The 24,169-nt window shown below is 54.3% G+C and overlaps 2 protein-coding genes across 2 annotated transcripts in view; both read right to left on the reverse strand.

The window, feature by feature from the left end:
• The window catches only part of LTBP4 (latent transforming growth factor beta binding protein 4), a 30,485-nt gene extending 26,581 nt beyond the window's left edge, over positions 1 to 3,904 (reverse strand). The window contains exons 1-4 of the mRNA XM_007942976.1: positions 3,762 to 3,904; positions 1,979 to 2,037; positions 1,698 to 1,833; positions 1,051 to 1,163 (exon numbers count right to left, since the gene is read on the reverse strand). Of these exons, the coding sequence (XP_007941167.1) occupies positions 1,051 to 1,163; positions 1,698 to 1,833; positions 1,979 to 2,037; positions 3,762 to 3,904 (451 nt within the window). The remainder of the gene's footprint in view (positions 1 to 1,050; positions 1,164 to 1,697; positions 1,834 to 1,978; positions 2,038 to 3,761) is intronic.
• Positions 3,905 to 8,363: 4,459 nt separating this feature from the next.
• SHKBP1 (SH3KBP1 binding protein 1) lies at positions 8,364 to 23,903 on the reverse strand. The gene is made up of 18 exons (XM_007942977.2): positions 23,818 to 23,903; positions 23,539 to 23,592; positions 23,381 to 23,426; positions 23,214 to 23,287; positions 22,883 to 22,941; positions 22,555 to 22,635; positions 20,101 to 20,259; positions 19,929 to 20,019; positions 19,646 to 19,836; positions 17,004 to 17,119; positions 16,150 to 16,237; positions 15,920 to 16,036; positions 12,935 to 13,105; positions 11,151 to 11,306; positions 10,698 to 10,794; positions 9,412 to 9,590; positions 8,712 to 8,826; positions 8,364 to 8,595 (listed from the first exon to the last, which is right to left on the reverse strand). The coding sequence occupies exons 1-18, from the start codon at positions 23,901 to 23,903 to the stop codon at positions 8,364 to 8,366; spliced, it is 2,112 nt and encodes a 703-aa protein (XP_007941168.1).
• Between the last annotated feature and the right edge of the window lie 266 nt (positions 23,904 to 24,169).

The following is a 24,169-nucleotide window of genomic DNA, read 5'->3' on the forward strand; positions in this document are numbered from 1 at the left end:
CCCGGGCGGCCGCGCGGGGGCGCGTGGGGCTGGGCGCGCAGCCAGAGGCGCGCAGGCTGGGCGCTAGTCGCGCCGGGGGGAAGGGGACGCCCCTCTGCCCCCTCCTGCTCGCATCAACAAGTGAACGGAGCCCTCAGGGGAGCGGCAGGGAAAGGAACAGGTGGGAGCAGCCGGGTTTCCCCCCAGACGGAGCGCAATCCGTAAAGAGGAAGGAGTAGGGGAGGCCGCATTTGGGGAGGCAGCTAACAGATGACTCTCTGCTCTAGGTGTAGAGAAAGGGGGCTTAATGTGGGAAGGGGACTGGGGTGGCACATCTGGGCAGCCAGGTGGCCCAGGAGAGGGCAACAGCAGAAGAAGCAATGACGGGAAGACTTGGGGGTTGGGATCCTGAGCAGGAAGCTGGGGTGAGGGGGCACATGGGTCCAGGACCCCCCACACCTGATGGCAGACGTCAGGATGGAAAGGGGGAAGCAGTGGATTGAGGCTGTGAGCCGGGGTCTTCACATCTGGCCCGAGGCCCACATCTGGAAGACTTTAGGGAGGAGAGGACACATCTGGGCTGAAGGCCACAGCAGGAGGGGGACTTCTGAGGGTGGTTGAGACTAGGGGGTGTACTTGCCCAGGGCCAGAGCGGGAGCGGGAGGGGGGTCCTGGGAAGCAGCAGGGGGCCTCTGGTCCCCAGCCACCGCAATGTTGGCCATTTGATGCCCGGGCAGGCGCCAACGCGCACAATCGCTTTTGTTGTCTGGGCTGGTTCGGGCCTCGCTCTCCGCCCGGCCAGCGCCCCCCTCTTCAGCCGCTGGGAGCCCGGACGCCTGGCTTCCCGGCCCCACCCCCGCGGGTCAGCGCCTCTGGCCAGCATTTGGCTCTGTCCTGGGCTCACCTCGAGTGGCCGGACGCTGGGGTCCCTGGAGGGGACCTCGTCCTGGGGGTGTGAGGGACTGAGCTACAATGGGGGCGGGTAGGGGGCGGCTGGACCGTGGGAACCAGACGGCTTTATCTGGCCCGGAACCCCCCTCTCCTCGGCAGAGGAAGGGCGGAAGTTCTTACCGCTGGCCTGGCCGCCGGGGGCGCGCTGTGTTGGGGGCCTCCTTCGCAGCAGTGCCCGGCCCCCAGGCCCTCGGGGCCGCCGTCTCCTCAGCAGAGCTCGGGCCTCCTGCAGCCTAAGTGAGAGGGGACAGAGAAGGAGCTGTCACCTATGTTAAGTCGACCCCCCCCCCAGGGGCTTCTGAAGCCAGGAGAAGGTCTCTGAGCATCGGTCCTGCCACCGCCCCCAACCCCAGACGGAGCCCGGGTTCTGAGTGTTCCTTTTTCAGACTCTTGGAGGAAATAGAGACAAAGCCCCCCCCCCTTTGAGAAAAACATATGAGAAAGAGGCCAGAAAAGAGGAAGGCTGAGAGGCATTGAGATAGAGTAGTAATCAGTGAGGAAGTGATAGAGGCAGAGAGACAGTGAGACAGGTAAAGAGAAACACAGAGAAAGGGAGCTAGAGTCTGGGAGAGACAGACAGAGGGACATGGAGACCGAGGGCAGTAGAGACTGAGACAAGAAAAAAAGAGAAGAAACAGAAACAGACATGTAGGGTGATGGAGAGAGGAAGCCGGGAAGAGGAGACCTGGGCCGAGAGACAGTGTGCCTGGAAATGGGGGTGCAGCTGGGAACTCAGGGGATCTGGGAGGGGCAGGGGTCGCACTTACGTCAGTGGCTGCCAGTTAATGGACACCTGTCTCTTCCTCACACTGGGACTGGGGCTCGGTACAAGGGGTAGCAGGGTTAGGCACCCCTGAGAGTCTTTGTCGTTTTCAGGTGGGCAGCTTCGCACCCTGCAGGAAGCTGCGGGAACAGCCAGGGACTAAGGAAGGTGGGAGTTGGGCCCAAGCTTCCTCCCTTCACCAAGGATGAAAGGGCAGGGAGCCCCCAGTGTCTCCGCTCCTACCCTCTTTAGCTCCCTACCCACGACCCGCCTGAAAGAACCCACCTCTGATGTAGCGACTTCTCCTGGGTGACCGGCCTGGGCAGCAGCGACAAGAGATGATGCTGTAAATACAGGGGTGCAGGTCACACAGGCCTCTAGCGCCCCAGAACTCCCCAAAGGGGAGCATTTTTGGAAGAGAAAGCCCAAGAATGGTTCTGAAGGAGGTTGAAGTAGTTGTGGACGTAACTCGAGACGCTTCTCTCAGTGCCTTAGTTTCTCCATCCATACAATGGGAGCCAAATTGCCTTAAGCTCTCCACTAACTAGTCACCAGGAAGCCTACTTTTATTTGTCTTATGGAGGGGTTTGACGGTAAGGTTTTATTGATGGTAATTTAAAAAAATCTTTTAGAAATGATATTTGAAAATGAAAACGTAAGAGAGGACTTCTAAGCGCATTTCTAAGCCAGACTGTCTGAGAAGCTAGCACCCCGCCCACTCACACCTCCCAGTCCTGAACTCAGCTGCCACCCCGCGCATGGCCAGCAGGTGGCGGCGCCTCCACAGGCCTCGGCGGCTGGGGAGTGCGGGCTCCCCTTCGTACCGGGTCCAGCAGGGTGCTGAGGTGGAGGGGGTGCAGAAGAAGCCACAGCTGGGGACGGGAAATCCCGAGGCCTGAGTTTTAGTGCGTCCCTGCCCTTCCATGGTTCTGAAGCCAGTATCTCCTGGTCTCTGGGCCTCAAGTTTCTTCCACGAGCGGGGGTGGGGGTGGGGGTGGGGTGTCAGTTTTGAAGTGTACTCGCCTCGAGGGTCTCAGATTCTGGGTGGCGGAGCCCCCAACTTGGGCACAAGTGCGTCCACCAAGGGGCCCCCCCAGACAAGTCCATTATCCCCATACTGAGGGGGACGAGGAACGAAGCTGCACGCGCAGGCCCGGAGGGAAGGGTAGTGTGGGGGGAGACGGAAAGGGGACATCTGGCGCTTGGGCCCCTTCTAGCCGGGTAGGGCCCAGTGGGGGAGGGGACTGCCCCTGTGGGAGCCTCTGGGACACCCCCCCCCAACCTGACGTCTTCCCTCCCGCCTTCTCCTGGGTTTAACCCCTTCCCGGCCCCGCCCCCAGCGCGGCTCGGGTTACTAAACGCATTCGCAGAGACCGAGGCGGGAGCGAAGCCCCGGGCCTTTGTAGCCGAGTGCAGGGCCTTAGGGCGGGGAATGGGGGTGCCAGGCAGTCTGTTTCCTTCGCTCTTGTCACCCACAGACTGGAGGGGGATTATAACCCCCACATCTGTAGGAAATCCGGGAACCTCTCGCTGCGCAATCCCCGGCACCTCGTCCAATCCTGGAGTCTCCTATTTCTAGGACAGCAGAGAATCCTCAACCGTCCTGAAACCTGAAGATCCCCAATTCCCCACAAACTCCTCAGCCATCAACTCAGGAGTCCATGTTTTTCTAATCCATTAGAAAAAGCCAAACCCCAGAAAACCAGGACTTCTCAACCCCCATAAAGTCCCTCCCCCGTAAACCTCTCCGTACTAAAACTTGGGGAACCCCATCCCGGCTCGAGGGCCCCACCCATCTCTCTGTCATCCAAGAAGAACTCAAAGCCCCCCCCCCACATAAATTGCAGACCCTTTGGGAAAATTCTCCTCCCAAAATCCCAGTACTCTCTGGAGTCTTACCCCCTGGAAAAGTGGTCCTAATAACATCCAGGGATCTTGGCCCTTTCCACCCCCACACCAAAGCAATGGGTTTGCATTCCCCGAAATCTGAAAGTCCTGGTTCTCCAGGGACCACCAAACTGATTGGGTGGAGGAAACCCAAGCAAGAGGGGAGCTCGGCGGGGCTTACCCGGCCGGGCGGCCAGTGATTGTCGCGACCTCGACGGCCTGGCTGGGGCTGGGGCTGGCGGGGGTTGCGGCGGTGGCTGCAAGCAACAGAGGCAGTAACACCAGCAGGAGGGGGCGGCGGCTGCTGGGGCCAGGCCGCCGCATGGTGTCCGGCGCCTAGTCCCCCTCCAGGCCGGCTGTCTGTCCAGCGGGTCCAGCTCGGCGCCGCCCCGCCCCCGTCCCCCGCCCCCGCCAGAGGCCAACTCACTTTCTCCACCGCTCAAGCTGCCGGGCTGCAAACTTTCTACCAATCAGAACCCAGCGCCGCCAGGAGGCGCTCCTCGTGCGGCCAATCGGAAGGGGGAAGGGGCGGGGCTAGAGGGACAGGTGCCGAGCAGGGGGGCACTGGGCCTAGAGTTCACGCTGAGTGGGGAAATCAGGACTCCGGATACCGAGTGCCTTCTAGTGAAGCCACGGGCTTCAAGAATGGGGGAGCTGGAAGGGATGCTGAGACGGTAGACAGGGTCCCTCAAACGAGGCTCCGGCTCACAGATCTCCCCCGTCCTCCGACAGTTGTGGAAGAATTCGATCAGAAATTGTTTCCTGGCTGGTGTGGATGCTGGAAGCCCCCACGAGCGCCCACCTCCCCGAGAGACTCAGGATCCTGGAAACAGGGAGCTAACACAGCACTGTATCTCAGGAATTCTCAAGGCCTTCTGCCCCAGGGGTTCCAGGCTCACCACCCCTTAAAGCTTGTTCCTCAGAATGTTGTAGCCCCTGAGGCCTAGGCCCCGCCCTTGCCTCAGATTCCGTTCCAGGGGACCCTTGGCTTCTCCCCCTTCCTCCGAAAGTTCCTTGCCATTGGTAGCCCTTAGAGGATAGCCCTTTGCCGTCAAGTCGACTGGGACGCATGGTAATCCCACGTGTGTTACAGCAGAACTATGCTCCATGGAGTCTCAAGGACTGAGCTTTTAAAAAGCAGATCGCCAGGCTTTCTTACAAGGTGCCTCCAGATGGACTCAAGCCTCCAGCCTCATCCAGACCGTCTCCCTTGCCCATATCTTTAAAGGCTCCTAAGAGCACCCTTCCCGTCCCCAGAATTCCAGAGCCTGACTCAGAATGTTTCAATCCCCTCCCCTCCTAAGGACATCAGCCATCAGGAACATCTAGCCACAGGGAACCTTAAACCTCACCCGCACCCCTTTCAGCGAGTTCCAGGCTCCAAGCCCCATTCACATCTTTCCAACTCAGAGCCCAGCTGCATCCCTTCATTATAAGTTCAAGGCCTCACCCTCTTCCTTCAGAATTACAGCACTACATCTTTTCTGCCAAAGGCACTGCCCCCAAAGCTTGACACCCCATCCACAATTGCCCCTTTTTGCTGTTTTAGGCTGCACTCAGTGCTCACAGAAAATTGGGGCTTGGCCTCCAGCGAGGCTCCCAAGCTCCACCCCTTTCGTGTTTGCCCCGCCTCGGAGGGTTCCAAGCCCCACCTCTCACAGTAGAGAGATCGTCATGTTTCCAGTCGTACATGTAGACCGCGCCCCGCCTCCCAGTGGATGCTGGCTCCGTTCACAAAGGGTACTAGGCCAAGTGCCCTACAAGGTCCATCTGAAGGCAGACTAAGAGCAGCAGCTGATCCTGCTTCGTCCCCATCCCCCACTCCCACTCCTTCTTCCGGTGCGGGGGTGCAGGACGACCGCGCGGGGGGTGGGGGGTGGGAACTCCTTCAATCCCCCAAGCAGTGAGACACACGGGCTGACTCACAGTCACACTCACACCGTTACTGCCACCTACAGTAAGTCACGCCTGCATCCCACACGGGCACCCTGAAATCCGGGCCTATCTACCATCCAGGGACACAGAACCTCCCCCCCACCCCAACACTGTCCACACACTTACGTCCATGCACGGCCATTCGTAGGCTATCCTAGCACCAAGGAGAGAGGCGCATCACCGTGTGCCGGCTCTGCCCACTCAGTGTGTTCCATGTCCCTGTCTTTGTGTGGCTTCCAAGATCCCTGCTAATGTGTCCGTGCGGGACACCGTGTCCATGCCATCCGGCCTTTCCCCTTGCCCCCCTTCCTACCCTGTGGCCGGAGCATCTGTTCGGGGGGCGCTGCAGGAATTTCTTTCTTCTGTCTGGGATCCAGGGCATCTTCGGGGCTCGTTGCTAAGCAACAATCTCTAGCTCACCACTGCAACTTCCGGGGATGGCATCGTCTTCCCCTCCCCCCAGAATTCGAAGTCCCCAGCTTCCAGTCCTTTCTCATCAGTGCCATCATCTCCCTGGGCTGTGACTGTCACCCCTTGGGTCTGGGTCTGGCCTCAACCCTCAGCATCCCTCGGAGGTCTGCAGTCCTTGCATTCTAGAACCTTTCCCGGACTGTTTTATCCACGTTATTAAAAATGCATGTATTGTGTTCTAGATTGCCTGACATTCCAGATCTCTCACAGAGTTCTAGAATTGCCAGCATCCCGGAAACGTGAGTGTTCCGGATTCCCTGAAATGGACAGAATGACTTGAAACATATTCTAGAATCGTGAGCATTCAAAACCTCCCCATATTCTAGACTCCCTCATGTCTAGAATTCCTGACATTCAAATATTCGTGTTGTGAATGCTCTGATATGCAAAAAAAAAAAAAAAAAAGTTTTGAGATTCACAGGCATTCCAGAAGGCTGTTCTTAGAATCACTCACCTTTTAGATTCCCTATTTGTATTCTAGTTTCTCTAGTAATCCAGAACTCCCTTGTGGAGTTGGATGCAGACCAACCCTCTAGAAGGGCTGATATTCCAAAATACCCCATGTTTTTAATTTCCCAGCAATCCAGATTCCTTTGTGTCCTATAATTTGCAGCATTCCATAATCCCTGGCAGGCAAACAATTCCTACTGGTGGAGCCATTCTAGAACATCCCCCTGCTCTAGAATTGCTGGCTTTCAAAATCCTTCTGTCAGAAATGTAGAGGTCTGGATCTTCTGATGCAGAGGAGATCCCTAATAATGTCAACCCACTGCTACTCCAGAGTAGCCCTGTGTCCTAGATTCCTAACTTTCCAGACCTCTCTTCATCATATTCCAGAAGCACTGGCATTCCAGAAAACCTTTGTTCTAAAATTAACATATTCTAAAATCCTTTGTCCTAGTCTGACCACCTTCTCTTCCTGTCATTGGCTCAAGGAAAAGGTGCAATAACTTCCCAAAGGAGGTGTTATTGCAACAGGTACAATTTTGGGAAAAAGTCTCAAGGATGCCTGGGCTGCAGTGGGCTGAACCAGTCTCATACACCCTCTTTGGTATGGGCGAGAAAGGAGCAAAGGACTGGGTGATGGGGGGGTGCGGCTGGGTAGTGTTGTCAGGGGCAAAGCGAGGGGAGGGTGTAAGTGCTGGAGGAAGGAGCCATCACATAGCTGGCATCTGTTTCTTGAGGTAACAGCACTCTGATTCTTTCAGGTACCCCTCCAATCTTCCCACTAGGGCTGACCTCATCTCCTGACTCATGAGCAATGGAAGTGCTTTATCACACTGGCCATAATGATTGGTTCAGAGATGGCCATGTGACCAAAATCAAGCCAATGAGAATCAGTCCTGGGATTTTAGCTACTGCTGAACAGAAAAAGTTACTAACATGCTGTTAGAAGTGCCAGAATAATGAACAAATCTGTCCTGGAGGAAGTGCAGCCAGAATGCTCCTTAGAATCGAGAATGGCCAGACTTTGTCTCACCTACTTTGGTCACGGGAGCTCTGGTAGTGTAGTGCCTAAAGCACTTGACTGCTAACCAGAAGGCTGGTGGTTCAAACCCACTAGCCACTCCTCAGAAGGAAGATGGGGCAACCTACTTCCATAGCAATACCACCTTGGAAACCCAAGGAGGGATCGCTATGAGTCAGGTCCAATTCAATGGCACCTAACACCACCACCACCACTTTGGTCATGTTGCCAGAAGGGACCATTCCCTGGAGAAGGATATCATACTTGGTAAAGTGGAGGGTCAACAAGAAAGGGGAAGGCCTCAACGAGATGGACTGACACAGTGGCCGCAATGATGGGCTCCCGTACAGCAGGGATCCTGAGGCTGACGCAGGACTGGGCAGTGTTTCGGTCTTCGCTGAGTCAGAGCCGACTCGATGGCATGGGCACCTAACATGCTGCTGGGGGTCATCTTGGGACACAGAGGGGAAGACGTGACAGTGGCAAATCCCAGGGGAAAGGAAAGCTGAGAAATGGCAACAGAGATTCTGGACCCCTGGATCCAGCCATGTCTGAACGGAATGCAGAGTGTAAGCCAATACATTCCCTTTCTTTTCTTAAATCAGGAGAGACAAAGCTTCATGACTCTAAAGCCAGGGTCTTGGTTGGGCCCCGTATCTTCCCCTACCTCTTCCCCTACCTCTTTTCTGGGGGTCCCCAAACCCTCTAAGAATGCAAGCAAGGTGTTGGCAGTGAGCACTTTATTAAGGGAGGGTGACTTTGGCTTCCAGAAAAAGGGGGAAGGTGAGGGCTTAGTAACAGTGACTACTCCAAGGAGGCCCTGGCCCTGAACCCAGGCCCTGACAGGAAGCAGGGAGGCACCTGAGCCCATCAGGACCCGGGTATCCGAAGGCACTATGGTAGCTGTCTTCAGAAGGAAGTTTCATTGAGCTTTGTCTTGGGTGGTGTGAGGGGAGCCCCAAGACCTGTGGAGGGTCGGGGAGCTGGCGTTGGTGGCCGTCGGGACTCTGGTCCGCTCTGCACCAGCTCCTGGCAGCGTTCCACAAAGCTGCCTCCCCCACGGCGCCGGGCCTCAGCCTGCGGGGGGCTTGGGCTCGCACGGCGCCCAGACAGGGAGACGTTGCTGGAGGCTGAGTAGAGACTGGGGAGGGGTGGGACGAGGGTCAGTGTAGGTGGTCATGACGTAGCTGGGTCACCCCTTCCATGTGGCCACCATGACATCCCCTCTCCTCCCACGGGAAGTGGAGTCCCAGTCACCTGGTGAGAGAGGTGTGAGGTGAGGGGCTGGGGAGAGAACTCCGTGAGGAGCCCAGTGGGGCCAGCTCGCACTGCTCCAGCTGTTCCATCAGCTCTTCCTCAGTCAGGCCACCTGCTGGGGGCTAGGAATTAGGGTCAGGGGCCAAGACAGGGGTCACAGAGTCATGGATGGGGTCATAGTGCAAGAATTTAGGAGTCCTGGTAGGAGAAAGGATTCAGAGACAAGGGGCAAGGGTCAGAGGGGTTGAAAAGCAAGAGACTACAGTCAAGAGAGGAGCTCTGGTGGCATAGTGCCTAAGGCACTTGACTGCTAACCAGAAGGCTGGCGGTTCAAACCCACCAGCCACTCCTCAGAAGGAAGGTTGGGCAATCTATTTCTGTAGTTATGTTGTTGTTGTTGTTGTTATGTGCCGTCGAGTCGGCCCCGACTCATAGCAACCCCTCCTTGGGTTTCCTAGGCAGTATCACTACAGAAGAAGGATTGTAGTTATACTTCCTTGGAAACCCAAGGAGGGTCGCTCTGAGTTGGGTCCGATTTGAGGGCACATAACAACAACAACAATAGAGTCAAGAGACAATGGGGGTTGCGGGAACAGAAAGGGGGTCAAAGGGCAAGGAGAAGGACTCTGAGGACAAGAGCTGGGGCAGAGGGATCCTGAGGAACAGGGCTCAGGACTGGACTGGGGTGGGCGGGGAGTACCAGGGGCCTGGCCGAGGCCATCCATGGCGGTGGTCAGGTCCCACATGGCCAGGCTGCCGTTGGCCTGACCGGTGAGCAGGTAGCGCCGCGGTCGGGAGCCAAGCCGCCGGGAGGCCTCGCACTCGAGTACTGTGAAGGCCGTGGTGGGGGAGCCGTCCACGGAACGCACAGAGCACACCCTGAGGGGGGGAGCCAGTGAGGGGCCACCCAGTGCCCAGGGGCTGGCCTGCCCCCCCCCTTCTCACTGTCCCCTGAGCTCCCTGAACACCCACCACGGGCCCCCAGCTGGCCTCCGGATCTTCCTCCCAGTCAGCTCTCTTCCCTGTTCCTGTCACAGGGGAGACCCCACCTGAGTCTCACCAGGGTGGTCCCCTCCACTCCTATCAGTCTACTTGGGCACCTGAGTGCCTCTCCTACCCCACCCTGGCCCACCCTACTCCTGCTTCTCCCACCCAGTCTCCTCTTTGGGTTCTTGGCCTCCTAGCTTGGCCACCAACCTCCCAGCCGTCCCTCCCATGGCTGCCACGGCTCCCCAGCGCACTCAGGCCAGAGTCTCAGCTCTTCAACACGACTGAGCAGGCCCTGCCGACTGGGCAGTCCCATCCCTCCCTCCCAGCACTGGACTCTGGTCCTGCACCTGTGTGTACTCGGCTGGTGACACTTGGCTTTTGCACCCTCGGCCTGGTATACCCGGTCCCCTTCCTTTCTTTCATTGGCTCATTCCTATTCGTTCTGCAGGACTCTGCTCACAGTCCTCTCTTTATGGAAACTCTGCCTGATCCCCTGCCCAAGCTGGGACAAGCAGGTCCTGCAGACTCTGACAGCTTTCTGCACCAACGCTGCCCTGGCCAAGCCCTCGGCCTGATCCTCCCCCGGCCCCACCCCTCTCCTCATCCATCCCAGCCTCCACCCCTCCACCTGCACCTGCTCCACCCCAGCCTGGACCCCTCCACCTGCTCCTCCATCCTAGCCCAGACCCCCTCCACCTGCTCCTTTTCCATCCCAGTGCAGACCCCCATGCCCAGCCTGCAGCTCCTCCATGCCAGCCTTGACCACCCTGCCTGTGCCCCGTCCAGGGGCCTGGGGTCTCTCCAGCTCCGTTCCTATCTGTATGTCACACCTTGGAGACCTCCAGCCCCCACACCTACAGGCCTGTCCTCCCTCCCAGCCTTTGCCCCTTCAGTGCTTCCTGGCTGGGAGCCCCTGCAGGCCTCACGCACCCAGACCCAGCTGCTGCCTGGCCTTGTCCTCTGATCCCACTCCCCGCGTGATGGGAGGGTCCTCACCGCTGCCCAGTGGAGGAGAGGCGCACAAAGAGCTGGCTGGCGCTGGGTACCACCTTCTGGATGAACACCTGCTGCTCGTCCCGCTCACCATAGGGGCCTGGGCCAGCAGAGGTGGGGGCTGGGGCTAGCTGGGGTCTCTCGAGCCTCCTTTCCCACTGATGGGCCCCCTCCCAGGGTTACGTCCCATCCTTAGGCGGGTGTGGTTGACCGGGATCAGAGGGTTAGCGTTAGCAACAGTCAGTGGAGTTTGGTCACAGCAGAGGTGGGTCAGTGAGTGGGGGTCGTGGGTCAGGAGGCGGCCAATGGAGGTGGGGGGCCTAGGTAGGTCAATGGGGATCAATCAGGTCAGCTGGGTGGATCAGTAGAGGCCAGTAGGGGTCAGGTGAGGATAAAGGGAGACTGAGGGTAAGACGGGGGTCAGGCAAGTCAGTGGGGTCAGGGGCCAGTGAGCACCAATGTCGTTGCCGGCGCTGCAGCCTCCATGTCCGTCGGCTGACTCCAGGGCCAGGATCTTGAAGGAAGCGAGCGGGGTAGAGCCGGGCTGGGTGGAGATCATGCCGCGGAAGCGTGTCACCGACCACGTCCGCACGTGGTTGTTGTCAGCACAGACTGAGGAGAACAGGGCAGCAGGTCAGGCCTGGCTGCCACTCGACCCCCTCAGCTACAGAGGAGTGCACCCAAAGGGGTAGAGGCCTGCTCCTCCTGGATTCTTCCCCTTCGGAGAGTTCTCTCATCCCCAGAATTCCAAAGGCCTGTTGACTCCCCGTCTGACTTCCTGCGTCTGATCTCACTGGACCCTATCCACTGCTCCCACCCTGGTCCCTACATGCTCATCTCTCGCTTGGACCATCACAGCCTCCTCCTCTAGGGCTCCCTGTTTCTCCAGTCTGTTCCCCACATGTAGCCAGAGCAACCCGTGAACACCCAAGTCTGCAGAGTCCTCCTGGGGCTCCACCCTCCTCCGAGTAAGAGTCCTTGCCAAGGCTGCAAAGCCCCGCCTGACCTGACCTGTCTCCGTCCTCTCCCTGACCTCATCTCCTCCACACCCCGCTCTAACCACAGCTCTTCCCGGCTCCTCCTCACACACACGTGGTCTCCCACCTCAGAGCTTTTGCAGTTGGCTGGTCCCTGTGCCTGGAACACTTTTCCCAGCCCATGGCTGCTGCTCACTCTTCCATTTCTGCTTAAAGGTCCCTTCTCAGACGACCTTCCCTGAAGCATCCACTCTCCAAAACACCCTGTAGCTGCTCACACACCTTTGTTTTTATTCTTAGCGCTTCCTGTTGCCTGATATTGATTTGTTGTTGTTGTTTTATGTGCCGTCGAGTCAAACCCGACTCATAGCGACCCCTCCTTAGGTTTCCGAGGCAGTATCGCTACAGAAGTAGGATTGCCCAACCTTCCTTCCGAGGAGTGGCTGGTGGGTTTGAACCGCCAGCCGTCTGGTTAGCAGGCAAGTGTCTTAGCCACTATGCTACCAGAGCTCCCGATATTGATTTACAGGTCCATATATAAGGAGCTCTGGTGGCACAGTGCCTAAGGCGTTTGACTGCTAACCAGAAGGTTGGTGGTTCAAACCCACCAGCTGTTCTGTGGAAGGAAGATGAGGTAATCCACTTCTGTAAAGATTTACCACTTTGAAAGCCCAAAGGGGGTCCCTATGAGTCGGAATCAACTTGATGGCAGTGTTTTTTTTTTTTTTTTTTAATTTGGAGCCCTAGTGGCACAGTGGTTAAGTGCTTGGCTGCTAAGTGAAAGGTCAGTGGTTTGAATCCACCAGCTGCTCTGCAGTCTGCCTCTATAAAGATTTACAGCCTTACAAACCCTATGAGGCTGTTCCACTGTGTTCTTTAGAGGTGCTGTGCGTCAGAAATGACTCAACAGCAATGGGTTTGTCGTTTTTCATATGTTTATTCTCGTCCGGTGCCAGCACCAGAACATCACTCCAGGGGGCGGGGACCTGGCCTGTCTTGTTCTTCATGGAGGAGCACCCAGCACACAGCAGCGACTCACCGAGTACTTGTGGAGTTCATTCATTCTACACCCTCCTGCTCACTCTCCTCCAGTCCGGTCTCCTTTCCAAGGATTCTCTTAGTTTCTGCAATTCCCTCCCAGTTCAAAATTCTTTCCCCACAGAGGTCACAGAGGTCGTGACCCCCTCTTCCTGGCTTCTTCTCACTCCCACCTGAGTCGCCCCTCCCGCAGGTGACAGGCCTGGGGCCACCTGAGAGGCCCACCTGAGATGAGGTGCTTCTCCGACAGCATGATCTTGGTGACGGGGCTGCGGTGCACAGTGAAGGTCTGGAAGAGCTGGGGCCCCGAGCCCACGGTCTCGGGGTGCTGCACGATGACCCGCACGCCCCCTGAGCTTGTGCCATAGGCAATCTCGATCCAGTTGCCACTGTCACCTATGGAGAAAGGCCCAAGGGGAGAAGAGGTGGTCAGGAAAGGGTCAAGGATGGAGAGTGGGCCAGGGTCCCAGGGAGACAGAAACCAAGGCAGAGAGAGAGACCAACAAAGAACAGAGAGAGACAGAAAGCAGGAAGCGAGGGAGAGATGAAGGCCAGCTGGTGAAGAGACACAGGAAGTGGAGGAAGAGGAAGACAAAGGGACAGATCAAAGAGAGAGAGGGAACCAGGGCCATAAAGAGAGACAGCAGTGGTAAGAGAGGGAAGAGAGAGAAACAGGGAGACACAGGGAACAGAGGGACTGAGTCACAGGGAAGGATAAGAAACAGAAACACATGGACAGAAAGACAGAATCACAGAAGAGACCTATAAACAGACACAGACACAAGGCAACAAAACGAACCCCGTTCATTTTGTGTCTGAGGGACCTGCACACCTTGCCAATTTTCCACAGGGGAAAAGAGCTTTGCAACTGTCAGAAATGTAATGGAACATCCCAAGAAATGTGGGTAGGAAACTTTTGGTTGGAGTATTTTGTGCAGCGGTCCTAAGTAACAAACTAGGGTATGCATAGCAACCTGGATGGATATTGAATCTAGGGCAAGGTGGGAAAAAAAGAAAAGAGGACAACTGAGCTATACAGTCAATTCCGTTTGCATAAGTTAAAAAAAAAATGTCCACAGAAACAACAGCCATTTTGGAAGGACACACACAGATGAAAAAAGGAATGTTAAACATGACAGAATGGTGGCATGTGGTGGGGAGGGAGATAGAGAGAAAAAGAGACTATACCAATGGAACAAGACAGGGGCCTTATATGGAAGAAAAGTGGTACTGTTACTAGTGCTGCTATTACTATTACTTTGAAATTAGATGTACTAACAACTCATTCCTGCTAGAACAATTGGATAGCTTTATGGGAACAATTAACCTGATCCGTACCTCACACCGTACATAAATGTTAATCGGAGATGGAATAGAGACTTATTGCTATTAATGGGTACTGAGTTTCCTTTGGGGGTGATGAAAATGTTCTGGAATTAGACAGGGGTGATGGCTTCACAACCTTGTGAATAAACTAAAACTCACTGAATTGTACATTTTTAAATAGTGAATTTTATGGTCAGCGAATAATATCTCAACAAAAACAACCAAACAAACAAAAACAATTTATTCCTCTGCATTTGAGGTCAAGAAAATTAGACCAAAAAAAAAAAAAAAAACTGTCTCAAGCAAGAGAACCCAGGTTCACGCACTGTAAAATATGCATTTTGTTTTATGAGGTGCTCTGATGGCATATAGTTAAAGACTCAACAGCTGCTCTGCGGAAGAAAACTGAGGCAGTCTGCTCCCATAAAGACTGACAGCCTTGGAAACCCTGTGGGGCAGTTCTACTCTGTCCTCTAGGGGCGCTGTGAGTTGGAATTGAATCAATGGCAGTGGGTTTGTTTTAGGAGCAGACAGGCACACACCATGCCCTACTCTGGATTTAATTGTGTCTTCTAAAATTATGTTGGAAGACTAACCCTCTAGCTGTGGACGTGACCTCATTTGGGAATAAGTTTCCTATTTGTTACATTAACGAGGCCCCATCAGTGTAGGGAAAGGAGCTCTGGTGACGCAGTGCCTAAGGCATTTGACTACAAACCAGAAGGTTACTGGTTCAAACCCACTAGCTTCTCTGCAGAAGGACGATGGGGTAGTGTATTTCTATAAAGATTTGCCACCTTGGAAAACCAATGGGGTTTGCTATGAGTTGGCATCAACTCGATGGCAGTGAGGTTTTTTTTTTCCTATTACTATTTTAGGAGCTCTGGTAGCATAGTGGCTAAAAGCACTTGACTGCTAACCAGACGGCTGGCGGTTCAAACCCACCAGCCACTCCTCGGAAGGAAGGTTGGGCAATCCTACTTCCGTAGTGATACTGCCTCAGAAACCCAAGGAGGGGTCGCTATGAGTCGGGGCCGACTCGACGGCACATAACAACAACAACAACAACATTACTATTTTATCAGTGTAAGGTGTGTCTTAAGGCTAATCACTCTGGTGACATCAAAAGCACAGGTTAGGCACAGAGAAAAGCAAACACAAATGGGAGAAAGACAGACACAACGTGGAGGTCATGGTGGCCACCAAGGAACTGAAGAACCCCAGGGTTACAGAAGCTGAGACAAGCAGTTTCCCCCAGAGCAGATGGAGGACCTGTCCCTGAAGCCAGTGCCCTGAATTCAGACTTCAAATCTCCTAAAGTGAGGAAAGGCGCTCTGGTGGCGTAGTGGAGAAGGCATTTGGCTGCTAACCAGAAAGTCAGCAGTTCAAACCCAGCAGCCACTCTGCAGAAGGATGCTGGTGTGATCTACTTCTGTAAAGATTTACAGCCTCAGAAACCCAATGGGGGTCGCTATGAGTCAGAATCAACTCGACAGCAGTGAGTTTGGTTTTTTCCTTTTGGAAAACAAGGACACAAATTCCTGTTCTTTAAAACCACAGCCTTGTGGTATGTCTGTTACAGCAGTAGTAACTAAGACATGCACTAAGCATCAAGGTGAGAAACAAACACAAAGATTAACGGCTAGTGGCCAATTCCATCTCTGGTGGAGAGCCCCCACCCCTCACAGAGTCTAGCACCTAGAACGGTGCTTACACTCAAGTGCTATTCATAAACGTTTGCTGAATGACTAAATGAGAGTTGAATCTGTCCCCTCTCCCAATAAATCCCACGCGGTCCTGCTAGACACGTACGTGGTGGGGAGACCATGCTGGGCTGGGGCCTGTGGGGGACGGTAGTAAGGGAAGCCATGGGTCATAGCTTACTAGTCTTGGGTGTGAGGTAGACACTGAGAGCGGTGACCCCGTCTTCCGCAGGGTCCCGGTAGAGCTCGCAGACGAGGAGGTCATTGTCCTTCATGCGAAGGGGGAACTTCTGTACATCTGCCGTGGGCAGGGAGAACGGGGTGAGTCCGTTTGAGGTGCCCCAGCCTGTGGCCTCCCCTCTCAGTTCCTGGGGTAGCTCTCAGGCACCCGGGGTGCCAGGCGCTGCTCACCTACGTAGTAGATGGAGCCGTTGTTGCAGCCCAGGAGGAGGAAGGAGCCCGCGGCGTCGTAACTGGTGATGGGTTGCACCTCCTGGACCTGGGGGGGCAGGGCAGGCTGTGGAACCCTGCACGACTCTGCTAAGAATGGGGCCCCCTTCTCAGACCATCGGCTCCGCTCATCTACAGAGCTCCCCGGGCTTGGAGGCCGCCCTTCCCCAACCTCACCCCCTCCGGGCCGCTCTCTCCCGGGAGCTCCTTTCTCTGTATTTCTTGGCTGCTGCTCCATTGCCTCTCTGGCCTTACTCTGTTCCTCTCCATCTCTCTCCCATGTCCCTTCATCTGTCACGGTCATTCACGGACGGTGAATTCACGGACCTGGTTTCCCTCGGGCCTCCCTTCTCTCTCTGGTATCTCCTGCTTCGGTTTGTACTAGTCCGTTTCTCTCTGTCTCTTTCACTTTCTCTCTCCTTTCTTTGCCTCTGCCTGTCTCTATCTCTGTCTCTCTCCCGCGAACATTCACACTTCAGTAGAAACAAGCCACACTGTAAGTGTCTGCACGTCTCTCTGGGTTTCTGTCTTCTACACTCTCTCCCTGTCACTCCCCTCGCCCAGTGTCTGGAGGATATATTCTCTCCTCCTTTCCAAATCTGGCTATCCTTCATTGCAGCTTAGCCAGCTCCTTCCTCCAGGAAGTCCTCCAGATAGATGCTCCTTAGGCCTCTGTTATACCTACTCCCAGGTTCTGGACCACTGCTGTGATTTCTGGCCCTCCCCAGTAAGGGGGGGGCAGAAAGGACCCTTCTCTAGATATGTACACGCTGGACACCTGGGGCGTGGGAAGCCAGGCTGGCTGGAGCTCTTACCTGCCAGTGCTTGGTGACGGCGTTCCAAACTCCAATGCGCCCTGTGTGGCTGGTGGCGATGAGCTGGTTCCCAACAAAGAACAAGGCCTCCACGGGGACCCCCAGATGGAAGACTCCTGCAATGGCAAAGAGGGCTCAGCCACAGATGTGGAGAGATTGGGACTCTCAGACACTGCTGGTGGGACTGTCAAATGATACAACCACTGTGGAAAGCAGTATGGTGATTCCTTAAAAAGTTGGCATTAGAAATACCATTTGATCCAGCAATCCCATTATTAGGTATATATCCTAAAGAAGTGAGAGCCAGGACTAGAACAGATATATGCACACCAGTGTTCATCGTGGGAACTCTGGTGGTGTAGTGCCTAAGGCACCTGACTTTGCTAACCGGAAGGCTGGCAGTTCAAATCCACCGGCCACTCCTCAGAAGGAAGATTGGGCGATCTACTTCCATAGTGATAATGTCTCGGAAACCCAAGAAGGGGTCTCTATGAGTCGGATCTGACTTGACAGTAGTGGGTTTTTTGGTTTATGTTCATCACAGCACTATTTACAATAGCAAGAAGATGGAAACAACCTAGGTGCCCACCAACAGAAGAATGGATAACCATATTATGGTACACACACACAATGGAATACTATGCAACACTGAAGAATAATGTAGAATCTGCAAAATGCCACATAACATGGATGAACTTGGAGGACATTATGCTAAGTGAAATAAGTCAATCACAGAAGGACAAAAACAATATTAGTTCATTAGTTTTAAAAGTCAAGGAAACATTTATATATGGAAGGAAACTTTCTTTGCTAATTACCAGGGATGAGAGGGGAGGGGAGGGAATACTGCAAAAAAAAAAAAAAAAAATGCAGTGACCCATGTCACTTTAGTTTTGTATATTTCACTGTACATAAATTATATTTCAATAAAATGTATTTTTTAAAATTAATTAATTAAAAAAAAGAGGGCTCAGCCAGGCCCCTACTCCAGGAGGGAGGGGAGCAGTGGCGGGAATGTCTGCCAGGAAAAACTCCAAGGGCCAGAGGATTCGGTTGGGCCCTGGAATCCTCACAGGATGGAAGATTCCAGCAGGAATTAAAGGATTACAATGGTTGGATTTCTGATGGGGCATAGGACTCCCAACAGACCACAGGGCTCTGACATGGTTAAGGTTCCCAGTTAGGCAGAGGATTCTCCCAAGGGGTAAGACTGATTAAGGCACCAATTAGTAACAAGCCAGAGATTCCTAATGGGAACACAGATTCCCAGGGCGCTGAGATTCTACTGGCGTGGAGAATTCTAAAAGCAGGGAGATGGAACGGGGCAGGCAACGCTGATGGGTTGCAGAACTGAGGGTGGGTGGATTTTCCCAACAGGCCAGGCATCCCACCAGGCCACAGAATTCTAAAGGGTTGGGGACTTCTAACAAGGCAAAGAGATCTAATGGGGCAGAGAACTCTGATGGGTTGGAGAATTTTATGGGAAGGATCATTTTAACAAGCTACACAATTCTAATGGGTGAGATGGTCCTCCCCACCACCTGCCTGCTAGTATGTCATACTCTGGTGGCTTGCGTGTTGCTGGGAGGCTGGAAGGTATGCCAGCGGTATTTTAAACACCAGCAGGGTCACCCATGGGGGACAGGGTTCAGTGGAGTTTCCAGACCAAGAAAGGCCTGGTGATCTACTTCCAAAAATAACCCCATAAAAATCTTAACAAATCGCAACAGAATAGTGTCCTATGTGGTGCGGGAACATGAGTCTCCTACACTGGATGGCACTCAAAATCCACAATGGCTGCAAGAGTGGGCGTGTGCAGACCACCAAGGGGGAAGGCGGCATGGGACAGGGCAGCATTTGTTCTGTTATTGATAAGGTCCCATGAGTCCCAGCCTACCCAACAGCAAGTGAGGAGACAGTTCTACCGTCCACCAACTCTAACGGGCAGACCATTCTAACAGGCCCTAGAATTCTGATGGGTACATATGAGGCCACAGGTTGGGGCAGAATTCTAAATGGCACAGGACTCTCCCAGGTGAAGCCTTGGTACCTGTGGTAGTTAAAGTTGTGTGTCAATGTGGCTGGGCCTGGTTCAGTGGCTGGGCAGCTGGATGCAGTATTCCCCATGATGAGACTGGTAATCAACTCCATGGTGGAATCTACTGGGAGCAGCTGAGTAGCTGCCTTAGGGATGTGGTCTGCCTCACGTATATAAGGAGAAGCCTTGGGGAATGGTCTCTAGTTTACGGCACATTTGAAGCCTGGATATAGCCATGTCGTTGTGCAGCAGCCTGCCATGCTCTGCCAACCTTGGGACTTATAATGGCCTTGAGTTAATGGCCTGCAGTGTGGTTTGGTAACATTGGGACTGTGCCATTTTATTTGTCGACCTTGGGCCTGTTAGCCTCAGCAGCTAGTAGTTGCCTGAGTGAAAAGACGCCTCTAGCTTCAGTGGGCCGGGAGCAAGAGGCAGAGCTGAAGCTCAAAGTGGAGGGGCTTTCAACCAGCCCCTAGAGCCTGGCACTTGGGACTCGACTTCTAGCCTCCTGAACTGTAAGAGAATAAACTCTGGTTTGTTAAGGCATCCCGTTTGTGGTGTAATCCTGTCAGAGCAGCACTAGGGGACCAGGATAGCACCGTACCTATCTCGGAGCCACCGCCTTCTGCCTGCAGCGCCCACAGCAAGATCTCGCTGCCTGTGGCCGCTGCCACCATCTTGTCATGCTCTCCCAAAGCCCCACCAGGCACTCGGGCGGTGAGTGCCAGCCTCTCGATGGGCCAGTCCAGGCGAGGGCTCGAAAACACCAACTGCCAGCCCGAGGCTTCCTTCAGCCTGTAGGATTGGGGGGACGTCATCAACCCTCAGCCCAAGCCCTCCCTCCTCCACAAGGCTCAACGCCCCCGGCCACCCTGCTGCCCAAGCACCTGTAGCAGACAAGAAACTGGGTATAGGCCACCGCAATCCAGTTGTGGTGTCCACATACCAAGCGCACCATCCCAGGCTCCTCTGGTAACCCTGGCAGGGAAGAGTCGTGGTCAGGGCAGGGTCGCAGGGGCCCCAGTAAGTCACCCTACCTCCCCGGAGCCAGAAACATACCCGAGGGAGAAGGAGGGGCCTTCTCATCCAGCAGGCGACCCAGCAGCCCAGCGTTGCCCAGGTTGGGGGGCATTGTGTTGCTCCGTCGAACAGGGGCTGGGCGGCCCCCTGCCTGGGGTGCCACCAGGCTGTGCCGGCTTCTCCGCTTCAGGGGGAACACTAGAGGATGGGGGTGGGGAGGTTGGTGGCACAGAGTATCAGGGGTATAAAGACACTAAACTTAAAACCAAACCAAACTCACTGCTATTGAGTTGATTCTGACTCATAGCAACCTCATTGGGTTTCCAAGGCTGTAAATCTTTACAGGAGTAGATCACCCCATCTTCCGTCCATGGAGCAGCTGGTGGGTTTGAACCGCTGACCTTCTGCTTAGCAGTCAAACACCTTACCCACTATGCCACCAAAACCAAAAAACCAAACTCACTGCCATCGAGTCAATTCTGACTCATAGCAACCCCTCCTTGGGTTTCCAAGGTGGTATCACTACGGAGGTGGACTGCCCAACCTTTCTTCCAAGGAGTGGCTGGTGGGTTTGAACCACCAGCCTTCTGGTTAGCAGTCAAATGCCTTAGGCACTACACCACCAGAGCTCCTTTATAATGACACTACCATGTAGCAAACACTGAAAATATGCCACTGATTTTCCCACAGACAGAACATAATCCCTTGGCACCTAAAGCTGGTGCTGGGAGTGGGATTCAATATTCAATCACACATCGAGTTACTCCTTCTTCAGTTCCTCAGGGCCAGATACAGAGGAAGACTCAATTTGGTGCTGCTGCAAAGCCTCTCAAACACTTGCTAAAACAACAAAAAAAATCCAAATGTACTGCCATGAAGTCAATTCTGACTCATAGCAACCTTACAGGACAGAGTGGAACTGCCCCATAGCATTTCCAAGGCTGTAATCTCTACAGCCACTCCTCGGAAGGAAGGTTGGGCAATCCTACTTCCGTAGTGATACTGCCTCGGAAACCCAAGGAGGGGTCGCTATGAGTCGGGGCCGATTCGACGGCACATAACAACAACATAACAATCTCTACAGCAGCAGGCTGCCACATCTTTCTCCTTTGGAGGAGGAGTTCGTGGGTTGAAACCACCCACCTTTTGGTTAGCAGCCAAGCGCTTAACCTCTGTGCCATCAGGATTCCTTAACACTTGGTATAATTTCCTTCTAAATAAATGGAGAGCAAGTAAGCCCTTAAAGGAGTTCTCTCGTGGTGAGTGGTTAAAGCATTTGGCTGCTAACCAAAATGTCAGTGGTTCAAAGCCACCAGCCACTCCATGGAAGAGAGATGAGGCAGTCTGCTTCTGTAAAGATTTACAAGCTTGGAAATCCAACGGGGTTCAGTTTGAATCAGAATTGGCTCAACGGCAGTGAGGTTGTTTTGTTTTGTTTTTAGGGAAGCCCATGGTAGGCCAACAGCATCCAGACAGAGTTTAATAACACTGTTATGTTTGGGTTAAAAAGACAGGAAGAAAGGCCTGGTGATCTCTTTGGCAAATTAGCCAGTGACAACCCTACAGATCACAACAGAGTATCGTCCCCTTACCAACCATCACAAAGATGGGTCAGGACCAGGCAACGATTTGCTTTGTTGAGTTGGAGCAGACTAAGATGGCAGCTAACAATAACTGTGTTTGGTCTTAATTTTCATGTTTACTTTGTATATGTGATATTAACATAATGATAGAAAGTTTCTATGTAAAATATTTTTTGAACTAAGTTAAGCTAAATTAATAAAGTAATTGTGCAGATTTTCATATCCATGACACTTCATGAAGGTAGTCAGCAATGACTGATGTTAGGGAAATACAGCTATAAATTTAAACTTCCCTACTCTGTTCCTTCGCATAGTGCCCAAGGCACTCGACTGCTAACCAGAAGGCTGGCGGTTCAAACCCACCAGCCACTCCTCGGAAGGAAGGTTGGGCAATCTACTTCCATAGTGATACTGCCTTGGAAATCCAAGGAGGGGTCACTATGGTCGGGTCCGACTCGACAGTACATAACAACAACAACTCTGTTCCTTCTACCCACCACCAAAGACTAGTGGACTCCATTTCCCAATAGCCCCTGGGGCATATTGTCTATGGCCAGTGGGCCAACTGCTCTAGGGTCTCAAGGTGATTGTAGTCACAAACTTTCCTTTAATCCCCTCCATGCAAAGGATCCCAGCCCCTCTTATGGCTCCCCACGAGTAAATCAAACTTGGACTACAAATCCTATCAGGCCCTAGAGCACACTTCTGAGCCTCAAGGAAGACGAGATGGCCCACTGCCTCATGGGAAATGCAGTTCCTACTTCATCGCCAAGCATCAACCTAAGCATCTGATGCAGAACTACAACTCCCATTAAGTCCCAGGGCTCACAGCAAAGGCACCCAGAAGGGCTGGGGCCCCAGGAACAATGTAGTCTATTTACCACCCCCTCCATCCGTCAGGAGTGCCCACCTGGTGGGGGCAGGTAACCGTTGAAGAGGACATTTCCGCAAGAAGATCGATCCAGCTCTTCCCGGAGCTGCAGGCGGCGAACTGAGAGAGAACTCCAAGGCTGAACTTGAGGCGCACTGAGACAGACAGACACCCCCCCCCCGGGCCCAATTCCTTCCCTGACAGAATGCCATCACTCCCTTCAGACCCCAACCAAATCCAGTGTTCTCAGCTTTAACCCAGACCTCTTCAGGAGGAAGGAGGAAGAGGGGCAGGGAGGCGTCAGGGAGGTCACTGGAAGGCTGGTGTTCTATGCACATGAGAATGCCAATTGGGGACCTTCACTTACCCAGAGGAGTGAGCCCATAGAACTGGGCTTCATGGAGGAGGCTGGAACCATGGACACCCCTGGGTAGTAGAATTAACTAAGAGTCAGGGTCTGAGGGATGAAGGTAGTGGGAAGGGAGCATGGAACTCGAGGAGGCGGTTCCTACATGGGCCATCCCCAGGGCACAGCGTTCTGATGGATCAGTGTAAGGAGTGAAGACAGGGGCGGTGGACCTGTGAGCGTGTGTGGGAGTATGATCAAGATTCTGCATGAGAATTCTCACAGAGCGAGAGAACGAGACTTCTCAGGGGCTGAAGGTGGGGGACCACTTCCTTCTACCCTCCAAGCTAACCTGGGGTCCAGTTCTTTGGTGCGCAGGAAGTTGAGGATGGGGGCGAAGACGGTGGGGTCCCTGTCGATAAAGATCTGCGGGAGAGGGGACCAAAGGATGGGCCAAGTGAGGGGAGTCCGTCCCCTTCTCCTACCGGCCCCCCAATTCCTGCCCTTCGTCCTACTCACCGCTCCAGTTTCATCTTTTAGCGTGGAGATTCTTCCGCTCAGAAGACTGAAGTGAGGGTACGCAAAGCAAGTGTCACGGGCCGGGAGAGTGTGGGGCTTCCCCTCCCTTCCCTGCTCGTTCCTTCCCCCCCGCACCCCAAACTCGCTCTCCCGATCACCTGGAGAAGAAGGAGTCCGGAATCCAGGTGAGAGTCTGGCGGGAGGTACTGAATCTGGGTGGGGAGTGCGTGCGGACGCGTGAGATGATGGGAGCGGGGAGGAAGAGGAGGGAGGCGACCCACTGCCCCAGGACTAGGGGCTTTTTTTTCCCCGCCCGGGCGCTTTTCCAGGCTCTCACACCTCCAGCGGGGGGGCGGAGCAATCCTTGATGGACAGGGATTCCGAGAGGCAGGCACGCCCACTCCGCTCCCCGACCCCAAGGACTCCTCTACACTCACCTCTTGCCCCCCACGTTCAGATGAATCACCTCCCCTGGAGGCCCCCGACCCGGGACCCCCTCAGCTGCAGGAGCCTTTGCTGCCATGGCCTCTAGGCGAGCCCGCCGGCCTGCGCCCGCTTCCGGGTTTGCACCCAGACCCCGCCCCCACCACCTGCTCATTGGTCCGGTGACTTCTCGAGCCACCAGCGATTGGACAGTGAGCTCATCCGTCACATCTACGTAAACGCCTCCTTAAAGGGGCCTTCCTTGCGTGGCGTGAACCCCGTGACTCTTTCAGGGAAGTTTAGTTGCTGAGAGATAACAAAACATCTCCCTATCGCTCCTAGGATCTCTTTTTTTACGTATGGTAT

The sequence above is a fragment of the Orycteropus afer genome, unplaced genomic scaffold, assembly GCF_000298275.1.
Source record: "Orycteropus afer afer isolate SDZICR_OR568_19922 unplaced genomic scaffold, OryAfe1.0 scaffold00099, whole genome shotgun sequence".
NCBI lineage: Eukaryota > Metazoa > Chordata > Mammalia > Tubulidentata > Orycteropodidae > Orycteropus > Orycteropus afer.

Excerpts from the sequence above, each read along its gene's own strand:
- SHKBP1 (XM_007942977.2), bottom strand. The coding sequence starts at position 23,903 with ATGGCAGCAAAGGCTCCTGCAGCTGAGGGGGTCCCGGGTCGGGGGCCT. Across the intron at positions 23,288-23,380 it reads TAAAAGATGAAACTGGAGCG|ATCTTTATCGACAGGGACCC; the intron begins GTGAGTAGGACG and ends CCTCTCCCGCAG. Across the intron at positions 13,106-15,919 it reads CTACCTCACACCCAAGACTA|GTGACAGTGGCAACTGGATC; the intron begins GTAAGCTATGAC and ends CTTTCTCCATAG.